This window comes from Mauremys mutica, chromosome 11 (genome assembly GCF_020497125.1).
Source record: "Mauremys mutica isolate MM-2020 ecotype Southern chromosome 11, ASM2049712v1, whole genome shotgun sequence".
Taxonomy (NCBI): domain Eukaryota; kingdom Metazoa; phylum Chordata; order Testudines; family Geoemydidae; genus Mauremys; species Mauremys mutica.
The window spans coordinates 85,815,716-85,829,915 of NC_059082.1; the positions used below are offsets into that span (position 1 = coordinate 85,815,716).

A 14,200-nucleotide genomic window follows, 5' to 3' on the forward strand; every position below is an offset into this window, starting at 1 on the left:
CGCTCGCGGGCAGGGCGCGGGGCGGGTTCACACCCACCGGCGTGTCAGTCACGGGACCAAAGGGACCTGCCGGGCTTGGCCTGACACGGGCACGTACCGCCGGGCCCCAAGGCCTGACTCGGGCCGCGGCCTGTCGCCGCCGGGCCGGCCCGGGCCAGCGCAGAGCCTGAGGCGAGGGGGCCGGGCGAGCACTGACCTCCCCACAGGCCGCGGGCGGCTACTCCGGCCAGACCCCGCCCCGCCCCCATCTGGGGCCCGCGCGCGGCCGTGGGGGCGGGGCCGGGAAGCGGGAGGACGGCAGGAGGCGCCGTCTCAGCGCTCTCAGCTCGGGTGGGGGCGGGGCTGCGCAGGCCCAGTAGATGCGGAACTCGGAGCGCCGGGTGGCGCGCGGGGCGCTGGCTGCAGGGCTCCGGCAGGCGGCGCTGCTGAGAGGCGCGAGGCGGTTCCCCCCGGGCTGCGCTGGGGAGGGGCGCTCTAGGGGTGAGGGGATGCATGGGGTGGGGCACTGAGGGAGGGGTGCATGGGGTGAGGGGATGCATGGGGTGGGGCACTGAGGGAGGGGTGCATGGGGGAAGGGTGCTCTAAGGGCTTTGGGTGGCACTCTCAGAGGGAAGGGTGCATGGGGCGAGGGGGTGCATGGAGGTGGGGCACTGAGGGAGGGGTGCATGGGGTGAGGGGATGCATGGGGTGGGGCACTGAGGGAGGGGTGCATGGGGGTGGGATACTCTCAGAGGGAGGGGTGCATGAGGCGAGGAGGGTGCTCTTGGGGTGACGGGATGCACGAGGTGGGGCACTGAGGGAGGGGTACATGGGGCGAGGGGGTGGGGCACTCCCAGAGGGAGGAGTGCATGAGGTGAAGCGGGTGCTCTTGGGGTGAGGGGATGTACAGGGTGGGGCACTAAGGAAGGGGTGCATGGGGTGAGGGGGTGCATGGGGATGGGGCACTCTCAGAGGGAGGGGTCACAAGGCAAGGAGGGTGCTCTTGGGGTGAGTGGCTGCATGGGGTGAGGTGCTCTCAGTCTGGCACTGTGACTGCCTGGCTTCCACATTGGGCCTCTTTGGCTCTGCCCACAAGTAACATTTGTGTTTGTTTACAGAAGGTGGTGGGGCAAGAGAACCAGCCCCTAATCCCAGCTGTCCAGTAGCAGTAGTCAGCCTCTGTGGGGCCTCATGTCCCGACCCAGCTCTCCTGCGGGCCTAGCCACAAGCTCCTGCCCCACTGCAGATCAGGTCTCAGCAGTGAACACCGTGTGGGTGGACATCAGGGCATTGCTGCCCAACACTAAGGAAGACCTGAAATTGGACTTCAGCAAGAAAGTAGAGGAAAGTGTCATCTCACTGCTCCAGCAAGCTAGAGACCTCCTCTATGGAGCTGGAAGCCTCTGCTCTGGAAGCACAAGGGAAACGTGCTTACAAGTCAGTGAAATAATAATAGATTACTCTTGGGAAAAGCTTAATATTGGAACTTGGAGAGATGTGGACAAGGACTGGCGACGAGTCTATTCTTATGGCTGCCTTTTCAAAGTGCTGTGTATGTGCAGTGAGCAAGGCACCATAGCAGATACAATTCGGGTCTGTGACATGGGACTGCTGATGGGAGCATCCATATTGGATAACATCCTGGTTAGGATAATTAATGTCCTTCAGAAGCATCTGACGTATGGGAAACGGTCTGCTCAAGAAGACACAAAGGAGTCACAAAGAAAGGTAGCAGCTCTCAATGTTCTTGCCCACCACTGCATTACACACACAGAGAATAGGAACTGGTGATTCCAGCAAATAACTAGATCCCAAAATCCAGGCTGGGTCAAGGAGCCACTGATCTTGGGGCGGTAAATCATGTAACTGGGCCTCTCTCGTTCGTGAGTAAAAGCAAAGATCTCAGGCAATGCAAATGAGATGAGCTTTACAGAGGCAAAAGATGATGCTTTTATGCAATCATTCCTCTTTTTTTGTTTTTGTTTACATGGAACTTTTCATCCTGTTTTCTCAGTTTACTTGCAGATCTAAAGGTATTCTGTCCCATTTTTTATCTACTTCTTGCTTATATCATCCTCTGGTTTCCCAATTAATGGGAGGCGTCTATCACACTTTTGAGGTAACTTCCATTCGAGGATCTCAGTCAAAGGATCTTACAAACATGAATGAATTGATCCTTGCAGGTCCTATAAATGAGAATCATCACCATTCTGTGCCTCAGTTCCTCCATCTGTAAAATGGAGATGTCTTTGCCACTGACTCACTGCGTGACCTCTGGCACATCACAGGAAAAGAATGTCTCTAGGTTCCCAGGCCTGGGATTCACAAAATCCTTATTCCTGCATAGACATAACTACTTTGATGCACTGTAAGAGCTGCCACTTGCAGCAGCTCTCTGTACATTTTACGTTTTGTTTTTTTTATTTGGTGACCAGCTGAAATCTCTCTTCCTTTTCTGCTTTTGTTCCTATTCTATATCCTGCTGCTGAGAAAAGAACTGATGATTGCAGCCTCCATAAGTCCAGGGCCGGCTCTACAGTTTTCGCTGCCCCAAGCAGCGCGCTGAATTGCCCCCGCGGGCGGCAGGGGCAGTCCGTGCGCCCTTAGGGCGGCAGGCGCATTTCCGCTGCCGCGGCAATTCGGCAGCAGCTTCTATGTTTAGCTGAAGCCGCTGCAGACAGCTAAACATAAAAGCTGCTGCTGAACTGCCGCCACCGCGGAAACGCGCCTGCCGCCCTAAGGGCACATGGACTGCCCCCACTGCAAAACAACAGGGACTGCCGCCCCTTGCAGAATGCCGCCCCAAGCACCAGCTTGGAATGCTGGTGCCTGGAGCCGGCCCTGCATAAGTCAGTCCACCAGCTACTAATTGTGAGATTTTTGAGAGACACTGCAGGCTGTTCCACTGACATGCAATACAAAGAGGCAGGGCAAGCAACACAAAGGGGAAGTCAACTTCCCCATACACTCACTAGTATGCCTGAGGGAATCTGTAAATCTGTCTTCTCCATCCATATGCGCTTAGGACATAAGAGCAGTTTACTTCAGACTCCTGGGTATTTTGGGAAGTCTTTGCAGGTTGGAGGAGTGCTGAGGATTTTATCCCCATTCTGCTTAAGAACATAAGAACGGCCATACTGGGTCAGATCAAAGGTTCATCTAGCTCAGTATCCTGTCTTCTGAAAGTGGCCAATGTCGGGTGCCCCAAAGAGAATGAACAGAACAGGTAACCATCAAGTGATCCATCCTGTCACCCATTCCCAGCTTCTGGCAAACAGAGGCTAGGGACACCATCCCTGTCCAACCTGGCTAATAGCCATTGATGGCCCCATCCTCCATGAATTTATCTAGTTCTTTTTTTAACCCTGTTGTAGTCTTGGCCTTCACAACATCCTTTGGCGAGGAGTTCCACAGGTTGACGGTAGCTTTTCTCTGTTTATGTTACATCCTCAGTTCAAGTGATTTCAGCATCCCCTTTGCTGGGAGAGACTAACACTGTTTTTAACATACATGTTTTCTGATGTAATAAAGGGCAGGTTACTTTGTTGTGCTAAAAAAATCCCTGTGTTTCAGAAAATCCGGAATGACCACACTACCGTTCCATCAATAAAATCAGAAGAAGTTATTCCACGGCTTCACTGCCCTTCTCTAGAGCATTTCAGAGAAAATTATATGATTCCACAAAAGCCTGTCATCCTGGAGGGTATTGTTGACCATTGGCCATGTATGAAGAAATGGAGGTGAGGACAAGAGCTTAAAAACAGCTTTGTCTGTTGCCCTGATTAAGCAAGCATGTTTTCTGCACCAATTAACTCAAGCCTAGAATAACATATGCCTCTGTAAGGTATGAAATGCCAGCTCCAGTGATTCCTGCTAGGAGCATCATCTTGCTGCATAATTTGCTCTACTTCTGAAATATTTTTCATTGCTAATAGTACTTGGCTGTAACAGATCCAGTTCAGAAACTTGCATCCTAATAGATTCTGCCTTGCTAATGATAGAATAATAGAAATCAGATGTTGGAAGAGAGCTGGTTTGTCGTCAAGGCCATCTTTTCGGAGGCCAATGCAGGGAACCTCTCTTTGGTGCGTTTTCTAGTGCTATACATCAGAGCTGGGCATGTATTGCCAAAGATTCTCCTGGTTATTTATTTGAATTTGCCTCAGCCATGTCTCTTGTTTCTGCAAACATTCACACAATCAAAATTTACTGAGAAATATTTGATGAAAGTGAATTTAAAAGTTGCATGTACAAGAATGATTGGAAATTAAATTTTTCATTCACAAGCACAAATATTAACACTGGAAGTGCTTTCAGGCTCAGCCTAATGATGTCATGTGACTTACCTTAACATTCAACTAAGAATGCACCTAAAATCTCAATATTGTGTAGTGAATATTTTTAGCCAAAAGCCCCTGATTAATCTATAGAGTAAAATAAATTTACAAAAAACTCTCAAATGAATTTGAGGAAACCCTTACCTGCTTGCTGATATCCACAAGCACAAATAGAAGCAACATTCATTGAATAAATGATGGTTCATTGTTCACTCAATACTCTTATAAACCCTTTTTCTCTTCTCAAAGATGTGTTCAAATAGGAAATGGGGGGGTTTTAACTGAAGAAAAATTGTGGTATTAAGATGCATACAAACCTCACTGCTCATTCCTTTGCTGCCTGCATCCTTGGGCTTTCTGGTTGGCTGGCTTTTGAGAGCAGAGGCCTTCTCTGCATATTAGTCTTGTAAATTGCCTACCAGACTTCAGGTGCTGTGTAAATAGAAAATAATTAATAATAATATTCCAAGCAATGCAGCTTCCACCTTTTCTCATAGGGATACTCTTTCTGGAAAATGGGTGTCTTAGGAAGTGTTGTTTACATGCCATCAGGCATGAGCGGCACGTCCAATAGGCTGGAGACGGCTGTGTCCCCCACAAACAGCCCCACGTGGCCCCACCCACACTTATTGCCAAAGCCCCCTCCTGCTTGCCCTTTTCCCCCTTGGCCCCAGCCCAGACAGGCTGCTCCTCTTCAGTGCTGCTGGGGCTGCCGAGCGCGCTTGGGGGGGTGGGGAGCTGGAGGCTCGGGAGCTGCCCACCCTGTGGTTGCGGGGACTCGGGGGGGCTGTGCACTGCCCACTCTGCGCTCGGGGGAGGGGGTGCCTGCCCTACACTTGGAGGGACCCTGTGCTGCCCACCCGCCCTGCACTTGGGGGCAGGCGGGGGCTGCCCGCCTGATGCTTGGGATTGAGGGGGGCTCTGGTGGGGGAAGGGGACCAGGGCCACAGGGGAGGGCAGGGCTGGCTAGGGGCTAGCCTCCCACAGCCAGCAGTTCACCCGCTGCCCATGCCATCAGGCAAACGCTCCACTGGAGTACTCAGGATGTTTCCATAATCTTCTTAGTCAGGGCAAAGGACAGAGGCAGCTGCTCTGTGACACTAATGTCCTTTGTTCACAAAACCCTCTCAGAAAATGGATTTCCCATCTGACATCCAAGCCAGGAAAAATAATGAAAATGTTAAAGCTAAGACTGAAAATAATGGAACCTGTTTTCTTCCAGTCTGGATTATCTCCGTCAAATCGCTGGCTGCCGCACCGTCCCTGTGGAAGTGGGTTCCCGGTATACCGATGAGGAATGGTCTCAGACACTCATGATTGTCAATGACTTCATCGATCAGTATATCGTGAACAAGGTCTGTTACTTTCACATTGTTTTATCTCCAGACAAAATCTGGTATTGGACTGGGGAATTCTGTCCTAGACACACTTGGCAAAGGGTATTAGAACAGAGAGCTGCTTGCACAATACCTTACACCAGAGGCCCCAAACTGTGAGTTGTGCCCCCTTGGGGGGCACGGAGGAACATTTGGGGGCCCCGGCTGACAGCCACATGCCCGGCTGAGGCCTTGCCCCTGCCCCCAGCTGTGGCTCCAGCCTCGGCCTCTTTACCTCTATCTGCTACGGGGGGAGGGAAGAGGAGGACAGGGGTAAGGAGGGGCACAAGGTAAAAAGTTTGGGGACAGCTGTCTTACACGAGTCATGGTGCCTGAAATATTTTTAGGAATTGGAAGTCCCCAATTTGCACCACTGACTCACTTTCTCCTCATCTAGATGTTAATGGACTGGAATTTTAGGAGCTTTTCTAAGCATTGAGCAGGTGACTTAAGACCACCCCTCTTCTGGGATGCCCCATGTGGGAGGGATAGTTCAGTGGTTTGAGCATTGGCCTGCTAAACCCAGGGTTGAGAGTTCAATCCTTGAGGGGGCCATTTAGGGAACTGGGGTAAAAATCTGTCTGGGGATTGGTCCTGCTTTGAGCAGGGGGTTAGACTAGATACCTCCTGAGGTCCCTTCCAGCCCTGCTATTCTATGATTCTAGTTACATATATATTGATCTATGTGTGAGACTGTCAATGAACAATCTAAAACTTTGCCTGTGTAAAGGGGGACTCCCTGGCCATAGAGGGGATTTTACAGGCCTGCTGGTTTTGATCATTGCACAGATGCCATCAGGAGACTCATCCCGCGACTGTTCTTTGTGCTCTTCACAGCATATTTGCTCCTCCACTTTCCCATGAGTCTTGTATGTGACTCACTGAAACTGTGAGGATGTTAGTGTGACTAGAAAACAAACTCATCCCTTGGTTATATTCACTGATATTACAGATAATATGGGTGTGGAGCTGTAGAGGCCTTATCCTGCTATTGCACAGATCCCTTCTCTGAAGCTTCTGTTACAGGTAGAACAAGGACTCTAGAAAATCTCTCACCATTTTTTGCCCTCCATCTCTGGAGCAGTCATTCTGTCCCAGATGGTGACTATATCCGCTTGGCCTGACCCTGTCTAGCAAAGGCCAGGTGCCTCAGACCAAGCCCCATAGTCATCAGTACTGTTCCTCTAATTGATTATGGTGCTCTGTGAGATCTCATAAGATCCAATTTCACTGCAACCTGTAACAAGGGATGTGAAGAAATGGGACATCAGATTAGATAGTAAACATCCCTGCACTGTGGCACAAGCATCAGGATCAGAAGTCTCCGAGCTGGCAGGACCACATGGCATCATATCTCCAGCAAAAGGAGCATTTACAGCCAAAATAGTCAGTTATTATTCAGAATAAATTATGCCAGTAATTGACTTTATTTATAAGTAACTTTCATAAATGTGAAGCCAGACCCTATACATCGTTATTCATTCTCTTTCTTTCTCCTGTAATTCCAGAATAGCATTGGATACCTTGCCCAGCATCAACTTTTTGATCAGGTAAATCTAAAAATGAATTTTTTTTTCAGCTTGCTGTAGAGACAAGGTAATATCTTTCACTGGATCAACTTCTGTTGGTGCGGGCTAGTCTACACTAAAAGCTACATCAGCGCAGTTGCACCGCTGGAGCATGTCTGGTGAAGACGCTCTATGCCAGTGGGAGAGACCTCTCCTGTTGGCATAATAAATCCACTTCCGTGAGAGGCAATAGCTGTCCTGCTGACATAGCACTGTCCACACCGGCGCTTAGGTCGATGTAACTTACGTCACTCAGGGGGGTGGCTTATTCACACCTCCTAGCACCGGCTTCAGCCCGCAGCCAGACCCCAAGACCCGCTACCCAATCCCTCCTCAGCCAGAGTTGTTGCGGGCTGACCAAAGCCCTTAGGCCTCTCCCCACCTGCCTGGAGGAGTCCCGGGCCAGCTGCAGCCACACCATGCCTCCCCAACCCAGACCCCAAGCCACCCAGGGAAAAGTGTCTCTAAGGTCCAGAAGATTTTGATATGCCCCATGCAGGTTCTGAGGTGGCTGAGAAGGCAGTATGTGCTACTGAGCTTTCTGGGTTCATCAGTAATCTCCCTGGCGTCCAGGGAGATTACTGATGAACCCAGGAAGCTGAATAGAATTGCCTCTCCCCTTCTGAGTTAAAGGACTGGCTGCTCCAAGAATCAGTCATTAATGGCATCTATAACGTTTATCCCTGCATCCCTTCCTGAGGTGACAATACAGGAATAGTTGAAATCCCCCATTTGTTACTGGGGTTTCTGTTTTTATAGCCTCTCTAATCTTCCTGGTGATTTCACAATCACCATCCTGGTCAGGTGGGCAGTAATATATTCCTACTGCTGTACTCTTACTATTCAATCATGGAATTTCTACCCCTAGAGATTCTATGGTACAGTCTGATTCATTTAAGATTTTTAGTATATTTGACTCTACTTTCTTTCACATATAATGCCACCCCCTCTCCACCCACTAGTGCGGCCTGCTCTGTCATTTCTGTATATTTCGTACCCTGGTATTATTGTACCCCATTGATTATCATCGTTCCACCAAGTTTCTGTGATGCCTGTTGCCTCATTTAATACCAGGCACTCAAGTTCACCCCTTTTAATATTTAGACTTGTAGCATTTATTTACAAGCATTTATAAAACGTGTCAGTATTTAGTTGTTTGCCTTCATGTGATGTAATTGAATGGGACTTTTTGTCCTTTGACTGTTTTTCTTCAGATCTTACTGTACTTTTTATCAACTTCTATCCTATCCTCTTTATTAGGATATAGAGTATCCCCTTTAATAAATCCTCCACTAAGGAAGGTCTCTGTCCAAACCATGTGGTCCTCTGCACCAGTCAGCTTTCTCCCACCACATGGGTTGTATTGGAGATTTCAGTTGCAGCCTGGACACTTTGTTAGTTGGAAGGAGACTCTGTATTCTCCATAATGTTTTGGGATTTCCCACCTGCACCGTAACTTGAAGGGATAGGGAGTGTCTGTAACTCTACCCTGGATCTATCCTGTTTAGTGTAGTGGTACCTTTTCAGTAGTGAGAAAATCCAGTCTTTGTAATGCTGTGTGACCATGTCATGCTGCTTGTGTGTGTGAATATAACTTGAGCAGCAGCTCTGCACCCAGGAAATAAAACTGTCGGAAATTTGGGACGGGAACAGTCTTTACAAGCAATCAGTTCAGCTGCACCACAGTAGGCAACAAGCTTCATTTCATCATCTACTCCCTGGGCGTTCAGATAAACAGAACTGGTAGCAGTCTGTAGTAGTGTCACCTAGTGACCTCCCTGGTGCTACAGTCTCATTTACAGTGATCTTTCTCTGCTCTTAGCGAGACTAGACAAGAGGGTTGGAATGACTCTAGACTGTGTATGGATTTAAAATAAGCCAGGGATCACTTTCTGTTGCTGATCACACGTCCCTGATCATTGTCACCACTGCAGGACAGGTGAATTGGCTTCTGAAACTCCTATGACTGTGGCCCCACTTCTAGGGGCTGCTGTCCCTACTCTCTACACATCTTCAGAAAGTAAACTGTTCCTCTCTCCGCTTGTGCAGTTACTTCTGAACCTTCCTTCCAGTTTGCTGGAGGGGAGATGTGTCTGGTGAGGGGTGTAGACTGGGGTGACAAGGGTCAGACTGAAGGATGGGGAGGAGGGGTTAATTTCATAGTTCAAGAGCAATCTGCTCCTCTGCCAAGACACATGCATTACCTCCATGCTGACTCATTCTTGTAATTCTCATTCCCCTGTTTCCTCTACCTTCTCTCTATTTTGGCTTCCTTCATCTTGTCATGTCTCCACTTACATTGTAAGCCCTCTGGCCAGGGACACTGTCTCTATCTGCACAGTGCCCAGCAACATGGTGTCTTGATCCAGAGGGCAGCCTTTGCATGCTATCACAATACAAAGAACTACTGAGCTGGTCTCAGCCCATGAGTAAAGACACTTCTAACAATTATGCAAAAGGAGGAGGTGGGAACAGGGGAAGAAGGAAAAATAATTAAATAGTAACAATAAAAAAAAATCCTAACTGCCCCAGGGGAAGTAGGAAGAAAAATTAAACCTTTGGTGTTCAGATACTGTAATGATGGGAAGGGTATGAAGCCCTGGGCAGACTGAGGAAGAGGAGAATGGGGCAAGTGTGTATTGTGATTAGGAGAAAGGGAGTGGGAATGGCAGGACATTTTTTTTAAAGTAGATTAAATATGTTAACTTTATTTTAGAGTTCTATTAAGATGCAAAAGATTTTAATAAATTTGATCAACATGCTAGTAACATAGTCAATTCACTAATAAAATAATATTTTCATTAGTGTTTCTTACTGTGTTTTGAGTTTAACTACTAAAGAAGAAAATTTCTCTGCAGAATTAAAAACATTCCCATAGATTTTGGCTTTACATTACAGTAGTTTAGGGACATTTCCTACAGATCTTCAGTGGCCCTACTCTTCTGCCAACCCTGTTGAACAATCCAACCTTTGTGGTTTATTTAACCAGCTGGTTTATAATTTTGGAAATACGATTTACATGGGCTGTCTGACTTCTCTCCGTTGTATTGATCTAAGTGACATTGTCCGCACTTTGAGATAGGGCCTGGTCGTCTATTCTGGACATGCCATCCATATTTACGCTGCTCTGCACATCAGCACATGCGTGCGGTCATTGTGTACTTTTACATAAGAACCTAAGAACAGCCACATTGGGTCAGACCTAAGGTCCATCTAGCCCAGTATTCTGTCTTCCAACAGTGGCCAATGCCAGGTGCCCCAAAGGAAATTAATAGAATTGGCAGTCATCGAGTGATCCATCCACTGCCGTCCAGTACCAGCTCCTGGCAAACAGAGGCTAGGGACACCATCACTGCCCATCTTGGCTAATAGCCATTGATGGACCTATCCTCCATGAACTTACCTAGTTCTTTTTTTAACCCTGTTATAGTCTTGGCCTTCACAACATTCTCTGGCAATGAGCTCCACAGGCTGGCTGGGTGTTGTGTGAAGAAATACTTCCTTTTACTTGTTTTAAACCTGCTGCCTATTAATTTCATTTCTGTGTTGTTGTTGGTTATTGAGAGTAGATCCCAGAACTGAAGCAGGATATTTGCATCCCTGATTACTGCAGCCTGGGGGAAGGAGAAGAAGATAACATCACCATTAATGCTTGGTTTGGCCCAGAGGGAACCATCTCACCTCTTCATCAAGATCCACAGCAAAATTTCTTAGTCCAGGTCTGTACTCTATTTTTTTTTTATAACTGCATAACCCGAGTGTAACTAACAGTACAGCTAGAACGTACATAAGTACTAGAGACGAGGGTAGCTAAAGGCTTGATTGATAAGAGTGGCATGTGTGAATAGTTTACTATGTCTCTGTTGTGTTCACCACCTTTGCACATCAGCATCTGACAGATGTTAACAGATTTCTGCTATCAACATCCGGTGAGGTAGGGAAGTATTATTTATCTCCATTTTACAGGTGAGGAACCCAGGCACAGAAAGGAGAAGTGAGTTTCCCAAGGTCACACCTGGAGTCCATGGCAGAGCTGGGAAGAACCCATTTCTCCAGATTCCCCGAATGGGGCATTATCCATAAAACCTTCCTTTTCCTCTCTAGGATGCAGCAGTTTTGTGTGAATTTATAGCCGAGGCGGCTCCAGGCACCAGTGCACCAAGTGCGTGCCTGGGGTGGCAAGCCACAGGGGGCAGCCTGCCGGTCACCATGAGGGTGGCAGTCAGGCTGCCTTCGGTGGCATTTCCGCAGGAGGTCCGCCGGTCCCGCGGTTTCAGCGGCGGGTACGCCAAAGGTGTGGGACTGGCGGACCTCCCGCAGGCATGCCGCTGAATCCGTGTTACCAGCGGACCTCTCGCAGGCGCGCCACCAAAAGCCGCCTGACTGCCGTGCTTGGGGCGGCAAAATACATAGAGCCGCCCCTGTTTATAGCACAAGGGCAAATAATACCATCAGCCCTGATTATCTTATGAAATAGCTCTTTGTACTTCCATGAAAATTCAGAGTTTAAACCGTGTTCTCACCCCAGCCAAATTAGTGCTGGTAGGTTTTTTAACGTTTACATTACAGAAGCACCCAGAGGCTCCAATCAGGATTGTGGCTACTTTGTACTAGCGCAGCACAAACCCGTGAAGATTGCCTGTCCAGAGTTTACAACTTAAGATGTTCAACTGTGAGTTTGTGTACAGGCTGGAGACCTCAGAGTTGCTCTTTTCTCCCCTTCAGACTCTTAACAGACACGTCAGTCAATGTACTAAGACAAACATAGCTAGTGCATGCTTTCACACTGCATTCAGCTGAGCCGTATAACTGAGGCCCTGGCTATGTGTGCTTGTTAATGGGAAGGGTTGTTAGCCCTACTTAAGTACACTACATTTCAATTAGAGATTGTATTCTTTATCACTTACTTTTCTAAAACTGGCTGTTTAGAATTGCCATGCAGTTAAACAGCTGCCACGTTCCACCCAGCGGTGACTGCATTTTGATAGGAAGAATTCCCTAATGTATACAGATTGCAAAGCATACTGGGATCTTTCTGGAGGAAAGGCCTTGCATAGGGTAGTATTATGAGGGAAAATCTGGATGCCTTGTCCTGCTCCAACTAGCCTTGTGACACTTGTGCCTTGAGAAGAGGAGATTCTCAGTCAGTGAATGGGGAGTGGAGTATTGTGGGCAGCAGGGGACCTCATAGCCCCAGTTTTAGTTCAACTGCTTCTCTTTTCCCAGTGTGTCCTAAGGCCTGGCTATGAATTTCCAGATCACCTCAAGGCATCGTAAGCAGGCAAAATCAATATAAAAAAAATTCAGTGTCAAGTCTCTTCAAGATATAGTGACTCAGGAGAAACTTCAGCAGTATCAAACCTTTCTTGGAGACCACCATACTTACAGTTAATGATGATAATGAAAATTTCTGGAAGGGATTAAAGGCTGCAACTCTTTCAACATGTGCTGAGTCCATTGACTATGTCACCTGCCATCACCAAGATTGGTTTGATGAGAATGATGCTGAAATTCAGGGCTCGCTGAACCAGAAAAGAAAAGCTCATTGCATATGGCAAAACGACGTATCACAATCAAAAGAAGAAAGAGTCCTACCAGCAACTCAAGGCTGAAGCTCAAAGGAAAATCCGTGACATCAAAAACAAATGGTGGTGAGAAAAGGCCAAGATTGAGATTTGCTCTCATAAACATGACATGAGAGGCTTTTTTCAGGCAATAGGGGCCATTTATGGTCCATGCCCCCATACTCCTATACCACTCTGAGCCCAAGATGGATCAGTGTATTTTAAAAACAGCTAAGCCATCAAAGCCAGTTGGAAGGAGCATTTTGAGTCACTCCTGAATCATGAATCAACTGTTTGATGCCACTATGAATTCATACCTCAAGACATGAAAGAGAATCTCTTGCTGATCCCCACCATGCTCAGAGAAGTACCACGAGCCCACATGCAAACCAAGAACAAGAAGGCAACAGGACCAGATGGCATACCAGCTGAAGTCTACAAGTTTGGAGTAAAGAAGGTCCACAAACTTTTTATTCAAATCTGGTATGAGAAGATTCCGGAAGACTTGAGAAATGCCAACCTTGTTACAATCTTTAAGAAAGGAGATAAGTTGGAGGGTGAAAATTATCGAGGCATTGCCTTGCTATCTACGGCAGGGGAAATTCTCACCAGTATCCTCTTAAACCAATTACTTCCCTTTGCGGAGGAAATATTGCCAGAATCTGTGTGATTTCAGACCATCCCGCAGGACAACCGACATGATCGTTGCCCGCCACATCCAGGAAAAGTCTCAGGAGCAAAATCAGGACCTGTACATGGCCTTCAACTCCGTCAGTCACAAAGTCGTGTGGAAGGTGCTGGCCAGATTTCGCTGCCCTCCCCAACATTTTTACGGTCATAAGACTTCTTCATGATCAGATGACTACCACCATTTTCTATAAGGGCCTGGAGACGGACCCTTTTGTCATCAAAACTGGCAAACAAGGATGTGTTATTGCACCAACCCTGTTCTCCATCTATTTAGCAGTCATTTTGGTCCTCATTAAAGACCACCTCCCTAATGGAGTTGACATTCAATATAGAATGGATAGGCAGCTGTTTAATCGTCAACATCTCCACTCAAAGTCTAAAGTCCTCCGGGCATCCATTAGTGATCTTCAGTATGCTGATGACTGTGCCATCCTCGCACACACAGAGGATGACTTTCAGTCCGCACTGGATTTTTTTTGCACAAGTTTACCAAAGCCTAAGGACTCTCACTTAATCTCAAGAAGACTAAAGTGCTCCATCAGCCTGCCTCAGGCCTTGTACATGACCCACCACAAATCACCATTGAGGGACAGACTTTGGAGACAGTCGAGCACTTCTGCTACCTCGGTAGCGAACTCTCTCAAAATGCAAAAATTGATAGTGAGATCCAGCACAGGATACGGGGC

At 47.8% G+C, this 14,200-nt stretch overlaps 1 protein-coding gene across 4 annotated transcripts in view; it reads left to right on the plus strand.

Moving 5' to 3' along the window:
• Nucleotides 1-14,200, plus strand: part of KDM8 (lysine demethylase 8) — a 25,044-nt gene continuing 10,844 nt past the window's right edge. Inside the window, exons 1-6 of one of the 4 annotated variants that reach the window (XM_044979386.1) lie at nt 1-89; nt 1,098-1,707; nt 3,553-3,719; nt 5,539-5,671; nt 7,201-7,242; nt 10,830-10,979. In XM_044979386.1, the coding sequence (XP_044835321.1) occupies nt 1,171-1,707; nt 3,553-3,719; nt 5,539-5,671; nt 7,201-7,242; nt 10,830-10,979 (1,029 nt within the window). In that variant the 5' untranslated portion in view covers nt 1-89; nt 1,098-1,170. Of the gene's footprint in view, nt 90-266; nt 481-1,097; nt 1,708-3,552; nt 3,720-5,538; nt 5,672-7,200; nt 7,243-10,829; nt 10,980-14,200 lie in introns of those variants that run through there. The other 3 variants (XM_044979388.1, XM_044979385.1, XM_044979387.1) reach the window with 3 other exon arrangements.